Source organism: Orbicella franksi, chromosome 7 (genome assembly GCF_964199315.1).
Source record: "Orbicella franksi chromosome 7, jaOrbFran1.1, whole genome shotgun sequence".
NCBI lineage: Eukaryota > Metazoa > Cnidaria > Anthozoa > Scleractinia > Merulinidae > Orbicella > Orbicella franksi.
Window position 1 is genome coordinate 29,565,458 of NC_138151.1, and position 23,310 is coordinate 29,588,767.

General features: G+C 38.2%; 4 protein-coding genes across 4 annotated transcripts in view; 2 read left to right on the forward strand and 2 right to left on the reverse strand.

Moving 5' to 3' along the window:
* Nucleotides 1-23,310, forward strand: part of LOC145493923 (thiopurine S-methyltransferase-like) — a 152,429-nt gene that overhangs the window by 121,352 nt on the left and 7,767 nt on the right. The gene's annotated exons all lie outside the window — the stretch shown is intronic.
* On the reverse strand, nt 39-18,356 carry LOC145493772 (thioredoxin domain-containing protein 16-like). The gene is made up of 25 exons (XM_081473229.1): nt 17,045-18,356; nt 16,815-16,900; nt 16,581-16,645; nt 16,417-16,497; nt 14,799-14,920; nt 14,283-14,373; nt 13,416-13,566; nt 12,624-12,784; nt 11,982-12,081; nt 11,213-11,321; nt 10,461-10,577; nt 9,995-10,116; nt 9,306-9,424; nt 8,505-8,677; nt 7,704-7,856; nt 6,987-7,043; nt 6,372-6,486; nt 5,100-5,168; nt 4,498-4,634; nt 3,889-3,973; nt 3,590-3,731; nt 2,924-3,084; nt 2,733-2,826; nt 1,981-2,071; nt 39-1,368 (listed from the first exon to the last, which is right to left on the reverse strand). Exons 1-25 carry the CDS (start codon nt 17,205-17,207, stop codon nt 1,121-1,123), a joined length of 3,012 nt encoding a protein of 1,003 aa, XP_081329355.1. The 5' UTR covers nt 17,208-18,356; the 3' UTR covers nt 39-1,120.
* On the forward strand, nt 18,676-20,048 carry LOC145493931 (low density lipoprotein receptor adapter protein 1-like). The gene has a single exon (XM_081473424.1). The coding sequence runs from the start codon at nt 18,993-18,995 to the stop codon at nt 19,521-19,523; it is 531 nt and encodes a 176-aa protein (XP_081329550.1). The 5' UTR covers nt 18,676-18,992; the 3' UTR covers nt 19,524-20,048.
* Nucleotides 20,267-23,310, reverse strand: part of LOC145493913 (elongation factor G, mitochondrial-like) — a 28,960-nt gene continuing 25,916 nt past the window's right edge. The window contains exon 28 of the mRNA XM_081473400.1: nt 20,267-23,138. Coding sequence (XP_081329526.1) covers nt 23,022-23,138 — 117 coding nt within the window. The 3' untranslated portion in view covers nt 20,267-23,021. The remainder of the gene's footprint in view (nt 23,139-23,310) is intronic.

Consider the following 23,310-nt stretch of genomic DNA (forward strand, 5'->3'; position numbering starts at 1 on the left):
TCAGACCTAATCATGCAGATGTACTGAGTTACCTCTGAAAGGAAAAAAAAAAACTTTATTTGCTACAGACAAGATTACATACATCAGTTACTCGAGTTGAGGCAAAGAAAAATCGTATACTATCGTATTATAAATTAGAGATGCATAGAAATTTAACACATTCAAAGAAACAACAATCACTCTTAAGGCGGGGGTTAACATGAAGGCCATATTTTTGCTGCGTATTATGGTTTGAATGCAAATATCTCGTTCACGTTTCAAGCAGTGAAAAATCCCTCTGCTCATTTCACATAGCTACGTTTTGGGCTGTTTTGTAAATTTTTTGGTGCTTTTTGGGTATATTTGGGGATAAATAATTTTTCTCAAAGGATTAGTAAAATTTATGGAAATAGGAAATTTTGAAGATTTGATATTGTTTTAAAATTAGAATTTGAAGTTAGAAATTGGTACACGTACACCAAACAGTTGCCCACCAACCCGGGGTGCCCTTTTGGGGGCAATCAACTGTCTGGCGGTGTTCCAACCCCTTTTTTTTCCCTTTTAATCCCTCTTTAAACTTCCTAAAATTTCACTTAAATTCATATGTACCACCGCCTCAAGTCGAAATTCTGAGCCCTCAGTTTTCGTGAGCGGTTCGTAAGCGATATGGAGTCCTCACAGCGGTTACACACGCGCGGTGCATGCGTATCTTCTGCTTAATGTAAATGTTTAACTCAAATTTTATTAATTTTTCCACTTCTAAGCCAAAAATTAAGACATCTTCTCAAACCTAAGCTCTGTGCGCTTGATACAACAAGAGAATTAAATAACTACGTCAACTCTGAAAGTTTAATTTGTTGGCGTGTAGTTTTGCAACACTTTCGTACAACTGTCTTGAGCGTTGCGCTTCAAAGAATTTGGAAAAATGCATGGATATGAAAACTGCACGAGGCAGCGAAGTTTTGCGTGTGACCGCTGACACTCGCACTCGAAGTTAAGCCTCACAATCGAAAACTGTGGAACTTATGCAAAGATTTCCGTAGAGCGATACATGCTTCCTTGAATGTAAGATAAAGTTCTCTACAACTCGAGCTTCAAATAATTTAAAACATCTTTTTTCTGTTTTAGTAGCATTGCTTTTTTAGAGTTCATCACGCGTGTTAAACTTCACTTCCGGTCGTCTTGGGCGGTTAGTTTTCTTCTCTTCGGCCAGCTTTTCAGTTTCCTGTGGGGGCCACGACGGTTCCTCGTTGTTACCTCTTTTAAGAGCAGCTTCTATTTTCTGCATTTTCAGCCTCTTTCTTTCTTTTTGTTCTTCTTCTTCGTCTATCATTCGCAGAAAATCGTAACCCTCCAAACGGGGTTTCCATTCTCCTTCTGCGAAAAGTCCTATGGACGGAAAACGAACGAAAAGTTACGAACATAACCGACGTTTGCCGAAGCCAGTTCCTGCACTGATTACTTTGGTAACTATTTCTTTCCCACTAAGCCAATCACAACTTCCTTAAATAGTACAGTTAACCAATCAAAATTCACGCAAAACCTTGCAACGGGTCCTACGCGCTGGAAAACCTTACAATGACTGGAAAGCGCGGGAAAATTTACGAACCCAATTCATGCCGGACGCATTTAGTGTCACCTCTGATTGGCCGAGACAACAATAAGTTTGTTCTGATTGGTCAAAACATGTTACAGGATTATTCAGTATGGTCAAAAATAAATCTAACTCAATATAGAGCAAGTGTCTTTAGAAATAACAACTTCTAAAAGGAAAATGAACAGCTTTATCGGGAGGGGTGTTAAATACATAAGAGCTACTATCCACTAAGAGAAGAAATGCGGGGGAACGGGGAAGGAGTAAGAACTATGCATTCCCCCGCAGTGAAGAGCTTTCTCGTGAGCTAATGAGCTCTACCAGGGTGGCACTTCTAGTATTAATAGATTAATTGTAATCACGCGGCGGGAGAACATCTTTGTAAAGAGCGGTGACAAGTCACTAACCCGTGGGTTGCTCTTTTCCAGAGAGAATGCCTTCAACCCAGGTTGTCACTGCAGGCTTAGTTACTTCCTCTTTGAAGTGATAAACGGCGCCCTACAATAAAGTGCACGTGGTATGTGTGGATTGTTAGTAACAGACGACGAAAAGTACTCCATGGCGGAGCAAATTTAAAAGGTAGAACTTGGTCGCATGGAACTTTTGCATCGCACGCTGTTCGCGATATGTTATAAAGATTTGTTAGATCTATCATTGATTAGTATAAATCTACTAGCGTTCTATCACAAATGACGTTCTTTTATTGGCTACACTAATGACTATCTACTCTGTTTTAAATACATAGTAGTCTAAAAGTGTGGTTGTCAACAAAATGACGGCCGCTTCGCGTTTTTGAAGGGTCTGTGAAGAGGATTTAGATAAAGTTCTGAACAACTAGTAGATTTATACTAAAACAATGAGATTAGTGGTCCTCTATTTCTATGGTAGAAATCTCGAGTTCATGATCTTCTTGTTAAACATCATCTGAAGTTTCAGTTATCGCAGGGTTTTTATTTCAAGATGATTCAAACTCATCACATTTTCCGTTCGTAAACGACAGTCGAAACATTCCGTGTCTTAGACTTGCCGTTAACTTGTCGCATGCAACAAAATTGTACCGTTTAAGCCAGCCCTTGGACGGGGAAGAAATAATCAGTGCTATTTGCACAAGTAACAACAACATCGTAGGACTGCACAACGACATCAATATTGAACCAACCTTGTCGTGGTTTACAAGAACCAATGCGGGAAGAGAATTCCTGTTTCCAGTGTAAGATTTTAGTATCTCGGCGTTCACGTCGTTGTTAGAAAAACTGCAAGAACAATGGAAAGGAAAACTTGAAAACGCCAATCTTCAACAAATAAAACAAACATGTTGCTTCGTAGAAAATCTCTAAGAGTTCTACTCACACGGGCATCCAACAAAGGAACACAGAAGGAAAAGTTTTGTTCCGCGCTAGTTTCGTCATGGCCGGAGTAATGACAGACTCTTCGCTATCAGCTCGGAACACGATTAGAAGAGGCTTCTTGTGTGCTAAGTACATTGGAAGGTTAAAGGGTGTCAACTCGCCCTGGAGAGGTAACAGAGAGTAAGCAGTGTTAAATGGTTACACTGAGTCAAAAGTTAGAGCCACCTTGAACGATAAGCTTAACAGTATCACATGGAAGTACTGCTCAATGGCTTTCACTTGAATGGTCACACTTAATGGTTTTATCCACAGAATGAAAAGTTAGAACCACCTTGTACAGCATAATAAACAGTACCACATGAAAGTACTGCTCAATAGCTTTCATTTGAATGGTCACACACTAGGGTTTCATCCACAGACTTCAAAGGTAGTGTTGAATAAACAGCACTCCATGAAAATGCTGCTCAATATATTAGTGTGAAGAACTTCGGCTCCTTTCGTTCTCGAGGTACCGGAGGCAAATGGGAAACTTTTAACCATTGTTTGCGAATCGCTGTATCTTTGGTTCAGTATTGTTTCCATTATTTTTCGTCATTTGTGTTCAGTACACGAAGAAGAAACCAGAAATTTAGGGAAAAGAATGTTGCGTTAGACTTAAAATACTTACAAATGACGGTAGGTTGGATCGAAGAACAAAATCAACAATGGACTGGATGGTGAACTTGGCATCAAAGATGTTAATTGGCTGATAAGGATCACTTCGCTTGAACACCAAAAGCGAGGGAAGAGTGAGGCCATACTCAGAAGATCTGTAAAATATCAAAACAACTTGGTGTCACTTTACCTTTAACTCACATTGATCACACAAACCAATCACTGCAGCCATAATGAGCGTGTCTAACCAATCAGAAGACGGAATATATGGAACACAAGTTTTACTTTTAAAAGGAAAGAAAATCAACTTACAGGGTTCTTGCTGTATCACCAGTTACAAAACCCAAGAGAAACCTGCTCTGTAAAGACTGCGCCGCGGATTCAAAGACTTTGAATTCTGTAAAATAAGACAAGTGTTAATGTCACTTAGAAAAGCTGAAATATTAGAGCCATCTTAAGCGAACTCTTAAGGTTTAATTAAGAAAGTAAAACTAAAGTCACTTTGTATCGCATGAAATAAAATGTCTAGAATGCTCTCATCAACAGTTTTCACTTGAGTGGCAACATTTTGGGACATCTACGGACTAAAGTCGATATATACCTGACATATACATCTGAGAAAAAAAAAAAAAACCTTGGGAAGATATCACTTTTATCTCATTCTCCATTTTCCAATTCCCCATAATTCACTCTGTTTACCCCCCAAAATTTTGCATTAACTATTGTTAAAAGCTCTTGGGAGGTCTGCATATTCCCAAGAGCATTCCACAACTACAATAGTTTAAGCAAAATTTTGGGTGCAAACAGAGTGAATTATGGGCAACTGGAAAATAGAGAATGGCAGTGGAATGTTCTGAACAGTGTACGATAATCTTAAAGCTCTATCTTTGCCCTTAAACTCCATGTTTAACAAACATTTACCTTTGTTGTTTTTATTCAAGAACATCCCTACTACTGCGATGTCAGTTGCTGTCTTGGCTAACTTGGGAAGTTCACCATCAAAAAACATGTCCACTTCGCCTTTGCTGTTAAGCGCCAACGGTACAGAAGGCTGAAGTCTAAAAAAACAAAATTTGATATTTATATGACGAATTACAAATCTATCATGAAATAAAAACGACTTGGGCAAGTCCTGTCGTCTTGTTCAACAAACTCGTTGAAATGCACGAGTCTCAACAGGAGTTTCGAATCAAAATAGCCTGCAGTGTAGACCTTTTTGGCTGGCGAGCGTAAGATAGTTTCTTTCGTCTCCATGACTTCCATCTTGGACTCGCATCACTCCTTAGCCTATTCTGTTTAACAAGTCCAAGATGGCGGCGGCAATGCTCACTGGCTTAAACCACGCCTGCATTGCAAACTGATAAAAATACCATTATTCATACTACGCAAGTTGTGACGTCAGCGAGGTACACGAGATGTTACTGAGCGACATCTCCGCCGAGAACTGCAGGCTCAGTAAGACTATAGCTCTGGAGCTTCCCACCAAAACCATGTTTCTGTTACCCAACTAATGATATACTTACAGTAAAACTGCTTTGGCGAGATGGTCACTATCTAACGGCCCGTTGTAAATGATTTCATCGGAGCCCTTGCTGAAGGAAAAAACAATGAAGAAAAAAATAGCAGTTTTAAATTAATTTTTCGTCCGTAGGGTAGCGAACTAAATAACGGTCGTGTAAAGCGAAGGACACTTGGTATATCTAATTACAGTACACGTGATTAAATCAAGTAATTCTGATTGGTCAAAAGTGGTACAAAACTACACTGCGCAGTTCCGGTTATGTTCCCACAGCAAGCACATTTATAAGCGCGGGCCATACTGGTTCGAAATTAAAGAGATCATAACAAAGAAGAGTCAACAGAAGGTAAGTGGTTTTATTTAAACCCACAGAGAGTCAAAACATCGTTTCAGAGAAACACAAACGAGGTTTCGATGTTCCTCTTTCTTAATTTGATTCAATGTATCGCAAAAAAACACTTCGTACAATTAGTGAACTGCAATGTTCGAAAGTTTTCGAATTGAAAATACAGTAAAAACCCGCGTGTAAGAACCTACTTTTTTCAGAGCTTGGCAAAACAGGTTCTTGTGTTATGGGGTACTTATTGACAGTTTAGGCTAAGTAGGTTCTTAATTAGGTTCTTAATTTCTACAGAGTAGACACTGTCGTTGATTATCAGAAAATAGTATAAAATCTGGTCTGTTCTTCATTATAAATATTTATTAATGTACCCATGTTGCCAAAAGTCCAACAACATTAATTGATCAATGATACAGTACTGTATATAAAATGTATCTTTCCATCAAGAACTGTCAATATGGAAATACTGCTGTACATTGTGCATTTTGAGTTTCATTTAACAATTCAATTTTCTAAACTTTCGATCACCTTTTTGGTTTTTGGTAAAAAAATATATAATTTAAACAGTTAAACCCCACATCCCCACATATAAGAACCTGTTGGAATTTGTTTGGCTAAACAGGTTCTTATATTTTGGGGTATTAAAAAAGCAAATTTCTGCCTGAAGGTTCTTAAATCCCTAGGTTCTTACACGCGGGTTTTTACTGTACTTTGTCCAAAAACAACAGTCCGCCAACTTGCAACTGGTAGTCTGAAGACGAATTGTACCTATTCGAAACGTCGCTTGTAAAAGACAGTTTTTATTTCTTTATATTTTCAAACTGCACTCGCCTATAAGCTCGAACAATTTTGAGAACTTTCGAAACATTATTCGTCACATGTACAAGACCTTACCCAAGATTCCCGGCTATGAAAAGAGGTTTGTATAACACTCACCGGAACATCTTGATGGTTGGATAGACTGTAATGTTATTCTTTTGGCAAACATCGGTCCAGTCAAAACAATTAACGCGAGCCAACTTGATAGCAAAATCCCCAACATCCAGGTTACCTGTACAAAAAAAATATATATCTGATTACTTTACCGATTAAATGACCACATTAACGAGATGTTTTTCTAAAAAAAGACAGCTTTAAGCATGATATAGACAAGTTCAGGTTTGACTCAGAGCTAAGGTGTAAAAAAACTGATACAAAACCACGATATGAAACAAAACTGCACGTTCTACTGGATTAAATCAACGTCAAATGTCTCTGACATACAGTTTCGATGGAAAATGCTACAGCTGGAGACTCATAGGGGCTAAATCTACATTTCACAGTTAAACTCATGGTCTACGCTTACGCAAAGATCTCTTACACAATCTTTATTTTGGATCGGTTTGCGGTACAGTGGAACCCCGCCTTACAGCCACCCCGCTCAAACAGCCACCCGAACATTAGCTGACACAGTCTTTTTCTTATTTAAAGAAACTTTTCAATAAGGCCAGATTTTCGTGGCCCGTTGGTCACCGGATTAACGGGGTTCCGCTGTACATTATAAATACTTACTTAGATGGTTAGCCGCGTCAACATACGGCTGCAAGAAAGCTTTACATCGTGAATCCCCTGTAAAACAAATTATATTTGTTTAGTGGTCAAACGTGGCGCCAAAGAAAACAGTAACAGGTGAAGGTTTCATGCGAAACTCAAAAAAACGCCCACAACAAAAAAACACAATTGAACTTCAACTTTAAAGAAAAGGTTTATAGAACGTCTTTTCTGATTAATCTAAACACGCTTGTGACGCGCCAATGTATTTTGTTGGAAGAGCGTTCACACAGCGTAATGCGTACACTAGCGAATGTTTGTGATGATTCGTACTAAAGCACACATGAATGAAAATACTCGCATCTACATAAACAAACTTTCCTGAGAGTTCGTATGAGGTTATGTAAATACATGAGCCATTATTATTACGCAACTGAATTAACAAATTTTGTGTACGAGGCTTAACCATCAAAGTTGGAAAGATGAAAATTAAACATCCAAAACGCTCCAAAGGTTTCTATTTTTAAACCCTCAAAGATAGAAAAAAAATTTGACTCTGTAAAAAGAATTCACGGTTAAATTGACAATACCTCACTTTGGGTATAAAAGGAACTTTAACGCGTTATTTACGTAACAAAATATATTTATAGACTGAAATGAACTTCATTTAGCAACTAAAACCAAATTGCTCTTTACTAAGGAAAGAACAATTATGCAAAATCGTTTGCTACAACTTACACGGCTGGAAAAAGTCGACCACCAATAAATCATTCTCATTTTTGATTACATCAAAAGTTTTATCAGTCAGCGCGGGTACCAGGTCCTCTGGGACAATGACGGGCTTGACTTTCAGAACTGATACTGAGACTTCATCATCCTCTGTCTCTACATCTGCAAATAAATACTCAGTAAATTGGTTGTGCGTCAACTTTTATACATTATAATATAAATCAATTGTAATTAATTGCAATTAATGCAAACCGCGTCAGCAAAGGCAAAGAAAACGTCCCTAAAAAACAGGTTTAGAAAGCCAAGCAATATCGCTGAAAGAGCGTTGTTCATCTTAGGGTTAGGTCTGCAATGCGTACATGTGTGGCTTACGAGTCCACCTGTAACATGTAATGTAATAGCCTTCGTCTTCAAAACAACAACGTGAAAACGACCAAATTATGTGCACTTCGGAGAATGAGAACCACCGTATTTCGTATTTATATTTGAGTCTTCACGTTGCCCAGGAACGTGCACAAACATACTTGATCTTACTGCCAGGATTGTCAAGGAATGTTTCATAGCAAGGGTTCTGTAATGTTCCTGAATAGGACCCACTTTTCCAAGCATTTTCTTCAACCCCCTATCAACCAGTTCGACTGTTTTCAACTGTGGCCAAGAAGTTCAACTCGGGCCTGCTGAGAAACAACTTCAGCAAGTGGTCCCAACGGGACCTGAACCCACAACATCTGGATTTCAAGTCCGACGCCCAAACCACTCGGCCACGCTACCTCCGATTCACCACTACCTGTCAATATTGTCACATTATACCTGGCAGCGGCTCTGAATCATAGTCAGACTCCTCGTCAGCTTCGGCAGCCTCTCTTTCCTCGTCCAGTTCTTCATACAGTTCTTGGCTGTCCTCCTTTGAATCGCTGGTATGTGGGAATGAAATGGGTGTGGCATCGGACAGACTTGGAGGAAGAGACATGGGTTTCCTGAGCCTTGAATTGAAAAAATCAAAACAACACTTCGTATCAGCACATGATTAAGATGAGTAAATATTGCCACATAGTTAATTTCTGAACCTACACGACTCATAGTCGGAGCGATACAAAGTAAACCGACCAGCACATTCGGAGAAAACGAAAAACCAACTTTTTTCGCGCTAATTTTGCTGCTACGGTCTTTTTCGTCTTCCCCTGGCTAACCATCCCTAGGTCTCCGAGGGTACGAAACAACGGAAAATTACCAGTCGCAAAAAGAAGTGCCACCTCTCATATGATTTGACTATTGACTGAGCTGCACTTTCGTCTGATATCCTTTATTATTTTGCGCAAATTGGTGAGTTTGCGAGTGAAACCCTAATGTGACCGTTAAAATGAAAGCTATTGAGCAGCACTTTCATGTGGTACTGTTTATTATGCTGTACAAGGTGGTTCTAAATAGTAACTCTGTTTGTTGACAAAACCCTCGTGTGTAACCAAATTTAATCTAATGGTACTTTTGCTATATGGTGTTGTCTCCTAACTGTCCTTTCACGAACACTTGTCAAAATTTAAACTTACGCGGTTTTGGACTATGATGGGATAAGGATTCAATTAAAGCGATGATTTTAATAGTTGACATTACTTTGTATGACTTGTTATAAAATCCATCAACACTTCATAGTCCAGTTTGCCAGTGAACTGAAGGAAATTGTCCCTGGACTTAGTTAAATGGAGATGAATGACTGGAAAAGTTTCCCCTTCCTGAAAAAAACAAAAACAAAAAACAAAACAAAACAAAAAAAATAATAAAAACTCTTTAAATGCATTCAGAAATGGACGTTTGGAGGAGGCATCGTGGCTGAATGTTTACGGCGCCTGACTTGAAATCCGGAGGTTGTGGGTTTAAGTCCTGCTCTGACCACTTAGCTAGAGTTGTTTCTCGGTAGACTCTAGTTCAACTCCTTGGTCATGCTTGTAAATAGCCAACTGGTCTGCCTCCCGCCAGTTGGGATTTTTAATCCTATTATGTTCAGTTGATATATTTGTTTCTTTCAGTTTAAGTGGCATACCTGTAAACTAACTAGGTGTAGCTAAGCAAATTAACCACTATAAACAACAACATTTGAACATTTTGATTCGGTGTTCTCGTCCAATCAATACGAGCATTTCTGTCGTTAGGTACAACAATTGCTAGCAATGTCTTTTTTGCTGGACTAGAACAAATCAAGTGATACGAAAACCCTGAGAAACAAAACCACATCATTCTTTACACTTCGATCAGTCTAGAATTAATATAACAATTATACAACAAAAGTGAAAGTCAATTCTTACAAATCTCTTTTTATGTAGCAATGTCTTCACATATGCCATGGTGATGCTAGATTGTCCAGCTCTATCGAAAGATCGCACTATGCGTCTTAACGTCTCGGAAAATTTCATGCAAGGTTCAGTGTCTGTAAACAAAAAAACATCATTGAAATGATTTTGGGTGTATTCCTTTGGGATAATTGGAGCAGGATCAGTGATAAAAGATGGATTAAGGAACATCGAAGGATCAAAGGAACTGATGAATCTTTTCCCATAGTTGGTTCATTGATACCTTTGATGCACCATGATCTGCATCATTTTGGAACCTTGATCCAGATCCAACCTTGCCCCCAAAGCCTGCTCTTTTTCAGTCAGCAGTGTCCAAGCAAAAAGATCACAGGCTCTGGGAATGAGATTGATCTAGATCCAGCCAATCCCAAAGGAAGGCACCCTTATTTAAAATTGCATCATTAGACATTAGAGTACACACCTTCCTGGCAAAAAACTACCAAAAGAAAGTCCAAAGCCAGCAGATAATTTGTATCCATGTTATTCATGGCATCACTGTATTCTACGTATGAAAGTTTCTGTAGAGATGAGGCCTCAGCTATGGAGAACAAGCAACAGAAACCACAAAGTTATATTTACAAAATTAAATTTGCTGACATGCAACCTTGACTATTTAACTTTAAGTAGCTTAACGTAGATTTGTATTATCACAGTAGTGAGTTAGTGAAGCTGATGTTTCAAGGCTTAGCTCTTTGTTAGAGCAAAGTCTCTTACAGTGTACTTTCTTATTTGTCAATGAAAAGGAAAGGTTGAGATCTCTCAGCATTGGGATAGCAAAATCCACATGTCCCCTTTAATATTTCCAATTCAGGGATACAGGTTTACTAACAGTATGCGAAACCAAACATGATTGAAAATTATAATTATCATTAAATGTCAAACAAAAGAGATATGTTTCATCACATTTCCAAACACAGGCAGTGACTATTTTTGGTGAAATTTACGGTGTTTCAAAATGATATTAAACATTGTCTATTAAGTGTTTGGTATGTCTTCTCAACAAAAATGAAAACTTCAGAGAAAACAGAGATCTGAAATAGAATAAAAAAGATCAAAGCTAATTATGTTCAAACGTCCAAACACTGTTGACACTATTAAATTACAAGTAGGAATTTTCTTTACGTGTCAGTTTAAGTAAAACTCTTGAAATTAAAAACAAGCAAAGAAGCAAACCTAGTCTAGAGTATTCTTTAGAAGGATTCTCCACCAATGGCTTGATAAAACTTTTGAGATTGTTTATTGTGAATGCCACAACATTCTCTGGATACAGTTCCATGTAAGTCTAAATAGTAGAAAAAAAACAGTCAGCATTAGTCAGGAAGTTAACTTACAAGAAATGGCAACTAAATGAAAGTATTATAAAGGTAAAAAAAATAATGAACCTACAATCAAAGTAATTGGTTGGACTGTATGTTATTGTAAATTAAGGTAGCTTTAACATACAGTGTAATGCTTATGTTTAACTTCATCTCCAAAGCATCAGAAAATTACTTGTACCAGTTGTGTAATGAGGCCCATTTTAGTTAGTACAAATTTATGGGGGGGGGGGGGGAGAGCATGGGGAGAGGGTGGGTGGCAAGGATGTCACTAACAGATTAACTATTGCATTTCTTCTTGCTTACAAATGTGGGGGTGGGGGAGAGTTAGAATGTGGACTCCTCCCACAGGTTCAACACTGATCTGGGCATGTCCACTCTTTGTCTACCTGAGAGAAGGGGAAGGGAGAAGGGATTTCAGAAGACAACATTTTCCAAAGAAAATATGAAACATTACTGGAAGTTCTATAGGGGTGGGTGGGGGATGCAAAAAAAAAACCTACTGTGGGTTTAGTATACCTCGAGTTTCTAGAACAACATTTTTTTAAAATTTTTAGTTATACATTTAAGCACAAAATATGTCCACTAAATGTACAATATTAATAATAGTTTTTGGTATCTGTTACCTTGCTGTCATTGTCAGTCTTGGCTGGTACAAAAGCTGCAGTTGGGAAATTACTGTCCTCTGCCAAACCAAATGACGAAAGCATATGTTTGTGTTCATTCCTAGCAAGAAGGCATTAGATAATATTTCATTTCAAAGATTTGTCATGTTTATCACACTAATTACACACTAAACCTTAAAAGGAAAACATCCTAATCTTGTTTGCTTTGTTTTCAAGAGTGTTTGTTTTGTCCAAGGGCACTTTGCATCTTTTTAGTCTAGAGTTTGCACGTAACTGAGCAATTTAGGGCTTTCTGAGGCGAGGAATTTGACCAGAACAAAATGAGACAAAAAAAACCACAACTTGGAAGACAATCCTTGGTGCATAAGGTGGCAGGAATGGGGAACTGACGTAAGATTTCTTCCTTCTCTGAACATCAATAGAGTGGTTTTCAATTGTGACTGTCGAAAGTGATCAGGCAATCACTTTGGTTTCAGTTTTAATTACTAGTCGGTTTGAGATTGGTCGAGTAGTCTAATTGGTATGTAACTGGTGTGGTTTTAGTTTTACATCACTCAGTTGAAAACTGCTTTAAAAGGTATAATGCAATTAACATGCAGTAGATATAAAGACAGCAAGTTTTATTTCAAGGTGAAAACTTACACATCCACTAGGATGACTCCAATAGAACCTTGGAATTCCACAACCATCTGTTCCAACTCCTCAGATTGAAGTTCAGAAATCTTATCACTGAACACAAACACTTTATCAACAGGGTATGTTAATGAATCATAAACTGTTCTTTTGTCACTAGGGAGAATAACCTGCAAAGCACAAAAAAAATAATCATCATGGCTTACAAAAGGGGGGGGGGGGGGGTCACGGGCACCCCAGGACCCCTTTAGCTACGCCCTTGCTGCACTATTCAAGCTAATCCAATGGGTTGGTAGAGCCAGGTGAGTTAATAAGTATTGGCACTTCTTTTCAGTAACTTTACTTTCTGTAAGTACATTGATCAAACAACTAGACAATCATCTAAGTATTGCTATCCCCTTTAGATGCGACGCTAAGTCCAATTAGCAAATCATTGTGCAAACATTTTGATAGATTTCTGAACCAGCTGGGTAGCATTTTTTTCACACGCATTCCTAGGGTGGAGAGAGGCACTGTGACATGAAAGTGTCTTGCCAAGGGAAAGAACACGACACAGTGACTGCAGCCAGGGCTTGAACCAGAGATCTTTACTGTCTCACAGTGCATCATCACACTGCCAACACTGTAACTATAAGGTCACTTCCAAAGGTGCACCTAAAGCCCTTTCCTCTTTTCTTGGTCAAGAAGATGTTTGATTTAACAGACAAGTAAATCATTAGGTTTGTCCCACAGACAATTAAGTGAATTATCAATCAAATATTTTTTTTCATCTCTGCTCCCACTACATTTGCTGATACTTACATATTTTGGAAGTGTTTGACTCTGTAGGAATCTTATGAGTTGAATCTTATCAAGTTTTCCCTTGAACTGAGTCAAACGGCATTGACCTTTACTGTTTGTCTTTTCCTTGCAGTGGAAAAGAAAGAGTTCTGCATTGTGATCTGTAGAGAGACTGTAAAGAACAAAACGAATCAACAACTTGAAAAGGGTGATCCAGTAGAATGCACATGTTCTGTGTAAATAAAAGAATGTTTACTTATAAAGATGAAGATTGTTAGTATTTTTCCACAACCAGAACTTAAATATTTCAAGTTACAGTGGTCCCCATATTTAAGGTTTCCTTTTCCATCACTCTCTCTCTTGAGAATGAGTTGCTTGATGAAAATAAATAATTAATAAAAATGGACAGAACAAATATTGACAAATTAACAAAGAAAGAAAGAAAAGCTAAATGATTATATCTTCCCTATGGTTGCACCATTTTGCACAGCTGTTTTTCTCTCTAGCTGGAAGGTGTTCTAAGACATTGCTATCATGAAATGAGAGCTCAACTAGATGTTAGAGTCACTTGAAGATGAACACGAAGTGTATTACTGAGCAGGAATTGAATTCAAAATTGTACTTTAAAGATTTAAAAAAAATAGGCTGGCTGGGCAATTAGGTAAATGAAACATTTTATGGAGATGGCTTTATTACCCTGCAAAATCATCCTAAGCAACAACACTCAGTGGTATCCAAATCCTCACAACGCCCTGGGATACACCCTTCCCCCTCTCCGGCTCCGCCCCCAACCATGCGTGAGAGCAGATGGTCAGGGAAGTTGGCTCAGTATTCTCTGCCAGGCAAATTAATTCTTAGCTATGAGTTCCCTACAGTAACTGTACTTACCCATACTGCTTTGTGAATTCACTCTCTGTGGTCAATGCAAAAATTGCATCATGTTTAGAGTAATGTACCAACTCTAGAAAATGGCGATGCTCTGAAAAGAGTGGAGAAAATACATCAATTGTTCCTACACTGTCATCGAGTCATGTACCTATATACATCTTGGTTACTGTAAAACCTCAATCCACCAGCCAATAATACTCTGCAGAACAGTTTCTCTCCATAAATATATAATTTATTTGACACTTAATTTTGAAATTAATAGCCTAATAAGTGATATATATCAAGTACGAAAAAAAAGCTCTTCTTTCAATGATAGAAGTTGGCTTTCAATGTAAAATAAATTATGACCAGTGTTTATTTTGTAAGGGTGTCCTGTGACAACCTTACCTGAAAAAGGTCTTTGCTGAACTCGAATAATTATTTAAAGGTTGTTATCTGGGTGAATTTGATTACATTTCTGATGGGCACATACAATTACATATACTGTATTTTAGGGTTCAGTTATATTTTTCTAACCTTTCATTCCAAGCCCTTTGACAAAACAGAGGACAACATCTTTTCTTCCCTGGCCTTCAGAAAGAAGTTCATCAAAGGACTCTTTGTCAGAAACGTAATTAAATTCTCCACTCAAAGCAGTTCTGGATTAGAGGAAATCAAAAATGATATTTGACATAGTTAATGAAAATAAATTAATTACTAAAAAGTAATAATGACATACATTAGGCTTGCTGGAGCCAATTATGATAAAAAAAAGTCAGTAGGTGAAAAGAGTGCCGACTTTTCCAAGTTGTTGAGCCTACTTGACATTCTGCATACAAGGACGTAAGTCACATTGTGATGTTCCAGAAAATAACCATACCCCTCTCACAGAATGGTTCTTTGGAATGAACTCTCCCTCCCCCCCCCCCCTCCCCCACCCCCCCACCCTCTCCTTCTGAGTCTCTTTGGAAGTTCCAGTCTTGGAATAAAAGTTGGTTAGTTTGGCTTTTGAGACTCCTCCCCTTGGGATTTCCAGTAACCCTCCTTGGGGTGGGTACAGACATTTTCTGGAATCAAGAATTTGAACCTAGTTATCATGAGCCTCCCGCAGTTTGAATTGTGGATTTGATTAAGATCTTTTAGATCTTCATACAATACAATCCTCAAAGATCTTGTAGGATATTGTAAAGTTAAATAATTTTCTTACCAAGTCCCCATAATATTCTCCATTGTTGCTATGTATGTCGTGGGGCATGGGCATGTGAACAACTAGACAGTATGACCCTGAGGTGGGCTACACATTTGAACACCAGTCTGGCCCCCAGGGTATGGGATTCTGATCAACCAAAAATTCAAAATGTCAAATGCCTTAGGGAGTAGGGGGAGGGTGGGTGGAATTTTGAATCAGCTGATACATAAATGAAAAAAATCAAATTCTTGAATTATTTTTTGTTCATATATTCAGAAAACCAAAATGTTTTTGCTCTCTACTTAATTAGCACACTATATTTAGCCTTAAATGTTAATATTTTTTCTGGCAAATTAATGATACAGTACAGTTCAAAAAAGTATGACTGGTATCAAAAAACCAAAATGTTTTTGCTCTCTGCTTAATTAGCACACTATATTTAGCCTTAAATGTTAATATTTTTTCTGGCAAAATAATGATACAGTACAGTTCAAAAAAGTATGACTGGTATCAAAAAACCAAAATGTTTTTGCTCTCTGCTTAATTAGCACACTATATTTAGCCTTAAATGTTAATATTTTTTCTAGCAAATTATATAGCCGTGGTTTGTTTGCGAGAGACCTTTTTTCATTTGTATTTGCCGCATGGGTAAATACAATGTGAAACATCTGCCAAGCTGTATTATGTGAATTCAGAAATTAAAAACGGTAACTGGACTATTTTGTTATTAAAATTCAGGCCCATTTATATAGCAATTACACAAATAGTAAAATGTAACACCCGACCACATATTATTCTCACAACCAATATCCTGTCTACAGCTTTTAGGATCTTTTTAAAATGTAAACCACGGGTAATTTACGGTCGATTAAAAAATTATGCTGAATTTAACATCGACCCATGTGCTATGTTCCCACAAATAAACTATATTTAACTTTAACAAATATCGTTTACAAATGAACTTACTGAAGAAGATTTGCCACGATTGAATCTTCGTTGAACATGTAGCTTAGATCAAGTTCTTCTAACACGTCTGGATCTCCTCTCCTAGCAAAATAAAAAATAAAATAAATTTCACTTTGAGTCAAAGGGATTTTTAATGGCTTCACTGATTCGTAAAATTTGCCTACCTGTAAACAAATATTTTTTGATCTTTTGAGGAACAGTGGTTAACCGGCTGTTCGGAGCAATCCACCTGCGAAAAATGTTTAAAAACGTTTTGTAACAATATCGTAAAACATGAATGGATAACTAAGCAGATTTAAAGAGCCGCTTTAACTGTATTACTTGAATAATTAAACAGTAATAAGAAAATTTAGATAACGCGCAAAAAGTTGTAAAATAGCAATTTTCTGATTACCAACCTGGGCTAATTCGATTCCAAATGGCTCCAAAACGTCAGACGATTTAACAAATTCCCTTGAAAACTGCGGATAAGACTTTCTAACTTCTAAAATATACAGATATAAAGTAAGCTTATTAAAATAAACAAAGAATAACTAAGTACACGACTTCTCTTGAATTTTTAACACAAATAATGATCCCCAGAGAACATTTCAAATTGCACACACCAATAATATTAGCTTCAACTCACCGGGTTTATCAAAAAACACAGCAATAAAATTGTTCTGCGTGGATTGTCCTATATTTCTCAAGTCATCTGAGGTTAGTTTCCTAACGTGGCTACCAAACGTAAGGATGTAAAGTGTACAAATAAGCAGAACTTGATAAGTCAAAACCGCACTTTCGGTCGCCATCTTCCTTTGAGCTATTTTCACTTCCTTGAGCACTAACGACTTTCAAATCTCTTTTCTTTAACACTTGCCTCGGGAGACTTCCCGTATTAACAGACAAATTCACGTTTTCGTCTCACTAAATACTAAAATGCCGTTTATATTTTCGACCAATAACAAAGGGACTCGTCTTCGTGAAAACGAACACCGCAGTGTCAGCTGAACTTCTCGGACCTTTGAGTGGCACTGAAACAGCGAAGATATTCCGTGCTATTTCTGCGGTGTCGATGTTGTATCTGAACTACTGAGGGCAGGTGATATTTTAAAAAGTGCAAATCTGTCCAACAATACGATGCCGCAACAAATGAGGCCAAAATTTGCATTTTACAATACTGAAGAAGATGTCCAAAACGACGTGTCGCCAGATGTCCACAATGTCACGCAACGACACGAGTTTTATCTCTTCCGCTGCAGACCTTCTTCCTTGTTAATCGAGAAGGAAAACAAAGAAACTTCTAAGTCCAAATGCAAAGACCGTGGCTAACCTGGCTAAAGTCTGAGACGGGGAAGTCGGCGCTGAAAGAGAACTGGGACAAAATGTTCGTTCCCAGAGCCTCCACGCACGAGGGGTCTTTTATACAAACCCACCTCCCTTTAAAATTATTCACTTATTTATTTTGAGGTGAAAAAGCGTTTGTACTCAGCCAAAAAAAAATGAAGCACCTAAAAGTGAGCGTCCTTACCGAAAACCTCGAAAACAATGCCATGGAGGAAACAAACAAAGCTGGGAAATAGTGTGACTGCGCATCGATTGTCGCGGTGTTCGATAGCAGAGAATCGAACCCGGCACGTGCATCCACTTTGTTCACAAAATTATTTTACCATTCGTTGGAAAAAAGCTTTGAAAAGCTCATTCCTAGATAAGTAAAATCCTTGTTTTAGTTTCTATATTTAAATCTGTAAAATTTAGAAACAAAATATGTAAGAAGAACAAAAATGGCTGACAAAAGTTTCAAAGCGGAAATCTTCGCACATCTCACCACATGCACCAGGGATGATCCGGCTTTCTCGATTTTTGAGAGTATTGTTTTCGAGTTTTTAACACTTTGCTTTCGAGTTTTCAGCACTTTGTTTTCGAGTGTTCAACACTTTGTTTTCGAGTTTTGGGTGTTTCGCTTTCGTGTTTCGTTGTTCTGTTTTCGAGTTTTAGGCGTTTTGTTTTCGAGTTCATTCAGTTCAGATCAGTGCGAATGGTCTCGCATTCTTCATTTAGATAGATAGATAGATAGATAACCCTTAGATAACCTTTCAGAGGTTTGGATGTTTCATTTTCGAGTTTTGAGTGTTTCGCTTTCGATTTGTTTTCTATATTCTCAGATTAATTCAAACCTATTATTTTACTCCAATTTTAAGTTCAATAAGTTGTTGTTTTGGTAACCAAAGTTCAACAATGTTATGTCATGCGCTATTACAGTAAATTGATGCTTTAAATTGTCTAGTTAGTCTTGAAAACCTGTACATGTAGCGCCGGCGAAACCGGTGTTCCGAGGAAGCTGACTCAACAATAGATATAACTACAATTGTTTTGTTTTCTTTTTCCCACAATTTCAGGCTCATTAAATTGTTGGCGTAGTGACCAAAGTTCACCTGTTCTATGTCACACCTAGAAGTCATGTCCAGCTCGTGTAAAACACGTAAACTGATACGTTTAAAATTAACTATTGTCTTTTATGTTAGGGCCACTTGCCGACGTCTCGTGCAGGGTGATTTAGCATACGGTAAATGTAACAATTGTTTCGTTTGCTTTTAATGGCCAATTCTAAAGCTCCCGTAAGGAAGTTCTCATCGGAGAAAGGCAAAGGTTATTACAAACTTAACGATGAAGAACCCACATTTACAGCGCGCTATCTGGGAATGAGCAAAGTGGAGGCCATGTTTCTACCAGAGCAAGGCCAAACTGTCAGCGCCAGATGTATTGACAAGCTGCACTGTGCCATGCAAAGCAAAGGTAAACGGCGCAAAGTTTCGCTTCTAATTTCGTCGAACATCTCCCGAGGACTGACTGTTAAGGAGAAAGGGAGTAAAGGAGAGCTTTGTTACAAGCTGTTCGATATTGCTTATTGTTCGACCGACGTACGGAACAAGTTGATATTTTCCTTCATCGCCGAATGCGAAGGTGAACTGCAGTGCCACGCTTTTGTGTTCAAGACCGAGGAGAGAGCTAACGCCGTGTGCTTGACGCTTTCCGAAGCATTCAACACGGCTCACGGCGAGTGGCTGCGGAAACAGAAACGTGAACAGAGTAGGAAAGAAAGAGAGGAAATTAAAGCCGGCACGTGAGGGATTTGCTTTAACTAATTCACTCGACAACTGAGAAAACGCAGCATTGAAAATTAAACTGGATTCAGAAATGTAACGCCCTCAACAATAACGGACTTCCAAGACACAAAACATCAAAAACGAAACTGGACGATGTTGTTGCCAGAGTGACAGGAGGGCAGGGTGGGGCACTCTGCTATGCAATGGAAGAAATCGTCCTTATCGTCGTAAAAAATTCAGCCTATAATGATTACATGCTTTAGATTTTAGTACCTCTCAGACCTGGCATGATAATTCACTGACTCTAACCACATTACAAAACGCGATTCTGGTTCCCTTTAGGTGTTCACCCCTTCTCGTGTATATGGACCCCCCCCCCCCCCCCCTCACCGACTTGGTCACCGTCCGCGGTGCGCCAGTAGATCGGCGGCAAAGAGTATTTTTTAGGGCTAGTTTAATTTTAAGATCTTACAATTTTCAATGTAAGCGTAGGAAAATATTGTTCAATTTATAACACTTCGTTTCCGCATACGTTCACGAGACTACCGTTCTCTCTAAAGGAATTCGCTAAGGAAGTTTGCCAAGTAGGGAAGTCGCAACAATACAAATGAATTTCTTGATTGAATTACCCGGTTAAAGTTCACGACATCGGTCGTCTCGACTCACAAGACTTCATGTACTCTAGTGAACACTGAAAATTTAAATGCTGTTTTCCATATGACCGCTACGATTGCTGCAAAAAACGTTCAGGGCCAAACCGAGCGCGAGGGGAAGAGCGCACGCAAAAAATTACGCCTGTTCTGCAGGCTACAACGATCGTTGAGATCTGAGCCACGTCAATCCGTGTTAATCTTCTCCATACTTAACCACCCTTGTTCCTTTATGACTTATTATCATCTCTTTGATGTTTTTCTATCTCAGTGCATCTGGGATGCATGCATAGTCTCTAATATAGTTCTACCTCTCATTTGAAAGTCAGAATAGAACCTGGAGCGTTTAATTCTGGAAAATTAACGGATAAACCGACGGCGAGAGAAGTGATAGCCCAAGATAGCGTGATAAAGCTCGAAGATTTTATATTTACGTTGTTTGACCTTTTGTTTTGAAAAGGAAAATGTCAAGAATAAAGGTTCATGAAAAAATAAAATATTTTGAAAGTCTGATCTTGACCCATTCCTTTTCTGTTGAAAAGTTTTCTTTTTCTTATTGTCTCTAAAAACAATACGTTATCTTCACTCATTAAATGCGCTGGCCAGACGAGGTTGCTGAAATCTCAAACGTTACCACCCTCTCTTTGGTTTCCGACTTCAAGCACGTTTCACGCCTTGCAACGAAAACTATTCCTCGAAGTTGCCGTTCAGTTCAATCTGTGGTTAACATCAAATAATTTATGGCACTCGCTATCTCAACGCTCTCGGCCGTCATGTGAAATCCTTTTTTTTTTTTCTAGCTTGGATCGAACAACAAACAAGTTTTGATCAGGATGGTGGACACATAGGGGAATTCACTTGAAAAATGCCATTAAGGTTTACAGTTTTGTACAGAAATTCTGATTGGTTATTCCTCAACGGCGATTTTTAGCGCGTTTCTAACGACCAATCAGAACCTTCGAATCTCATTTATCCCCAAGCCACTGGAATGCAATGTCGGACGACAAAACTGGGCACAAGTTTTTCATGCTACATCGGGAATATGACGAGAAAGAGACTGTGTTCCAGTAAATTGTAAAACCGGCAACTGATTAACTGAAACGTCAAGATTTTTAACACTCACAAAAAGAGCAGGTGGTCATAAATAAAATATCTTGTTTTAATATCCTTGAATACTCTCAGACTTGTGCAAAAGCGACTCAGGAGCTTTCGAAGTTTAAAAGAAAGATAGAGAGAAAGTTAAAAACTTGGCAAATCAGAGGCCCTAAAAAATTTCCCCCAAATTGAATAATAAAAAGCAATGCTTAACGAGGCTGTACAAATATCAACCCTAACCCCCCTCACTCCTCACCCACCACGGGAAGAGAGCGCGGGCTCAAGCCATAAGCCCTGTTTCGAACAACTACCTATGTTGCTTTCCTGTGGAAAATTTTACTTAATTCTTTGTTGAAAAGCTTTTCTGGACGGTTACCGTAATAGTGAGAAACTGTATTCCTCGGACTTGGAGATATTTCCAGAAATACAGTACAATTCCGCGTATAAGAACCTAAAAATTTAAAGGAGCTCAGTCACGGTATTTCGAGTTATTTTGGCCACGAACAAAATTACCTTTAAATTGAAGGAAACCTGAAAATAGTAGTTTACCAAGTTAGAAAAATACCTAAGAAAAAATACATAACCATAAAGGTACAAGGATGGTTAAGGATGGAGAAGATTGGCACGGATTACAAACGAGAAACTTGAGAGATTTAGGCCAAACTTTTCAAGATGCGCAATCCGTGAAGTAGCTTCTTTAAGAACCTGTTAGGTTAAAATTTCCTAGTTAGGCACACTTCACATAAGAACCATTCTAGGCTAAAATCTCAATAGAGCTTCTTATTTTCAAAATATAGAGGGTTGTTTTTCAAATCTAATAGAGTACGTCACATGCGATACAAAGAAAGGTAACAAAAACTAGCCAAAACACTGGCAGTGTTGGAAGACCACAATACTGTCCTGTGAATGATTCAATCTAAAGGCCATACCCATGAGAACAAGTTGTTGTTCTTTTAACAAGTTAAGAACCTGATTAAGAACCTAGGCAGCCTCATTCACGCAGTAAACACCATTTATATAAGAACCTAGGTTCTTATTCGCGGGATTTTACTACACTGGCAATCGTAACAAAAAATTAAATAAACTAAACTAAAAAGCTTGGATGCACAAACACAAAACAAACCTTCGCCGGCGAGTCGAGGAAGAGAGGCCCCTCAAATCTAACTAACAAAAACATTAAGAATTTGGCAATATATGTAAAAACATTAAACGAAGATAAGTCCCATAAAATACGACGAAAGAGAACAAAATTACAGCGTTGAGCACAAACAAAATTTATAGAAGTACATTTCTGGACACAAGGAAAACTGAATTGGGGAATGAGCGATATAAAATAACTACGTTTTGCTTAAAGATTTCTTGTTTTAAATTCGTCATCCTGTAGGTTGGGACTTATTTAAAGACGTATTTTTTATGGCAAAGAATCAAAGGGCGTGATTTCTTGATTTCTGTTCCTCGTGCGAGCATCTCCTCTTACGCAATGGAGTTCAGCTATGCTTGTGAAATAAATTCCCGTTTCAGCGAGATATGTTCCATTAACAGAACGAGAAGTGATCTGTACACTAGCCCGCAATAAATATAGCTTTGCTTTCCAGCTTTCTTTCGAAAACTAATACTCCATTTTTTTTAAAAAAATTTGCACTTGAGTTCGCTTTTTTTCCATAATCCTTCGATTTTGTCTTTACCAGGACTCCGCGACTACAAAAACATCGGTACTAGTCCATTGAAGGAAGTGCGAAGACATGACCGCGCAGGGCCTGGGAGGAACCATACATTATCTTGACTTTGTTTTCTTGAGCCTCTCCAAGTCAAATCTTTCCATGAGCTCGGCTTGTACTTGTTGTGAAGCGGCCATGTATTTACAGTATTCCATAGCGAATTCTCCTTTACCCTGTGAAAATAGATGCCCCAAAAATCGATTTTAAGTCAACGTAAAATGTAGTCTTCGCGCTGGTATCGCTTTATCAAGATTTACCGAGTTACATTTAAAAATCAATCAATCAATCAAATCAATCAATCAATCAATCAATCAATCAATCAATCAATCAACCAACCAACCAATC

Excerpts from the sequence above, each read along its gene's own strand:
- LOC145493772 (XM_081473229.1), bottom strand. The coding sequence starts at position 17,207 with ATGGCGACCGAAAGTGCGGTTTTGACTTATCAAGTTCTGCTTATTTGT. Across the intron at positions 11,322-11,981 it reads AGACTGACAATGACAGCAAG|ACTTACATGGAACTGTATCC; the intron begins GTAACAGATACC and ends TCTACTATTTAG. Across the intron at positions 2,072-2,732 it reads TTCTTGTAAACCACGACAAG|GGCGCCGTTTATCACTTCAA; the intron begins GTTGGTTCAATA and ends ACTTTATTGTAG.
- LOC145493931 (XM_081473424.1), top strand. The coding sequence starts at position 18,993 with ATGGCCAATTCTAAAGCTCCCGTAAGGAAGTTCTCATCGGAGAAAGGC.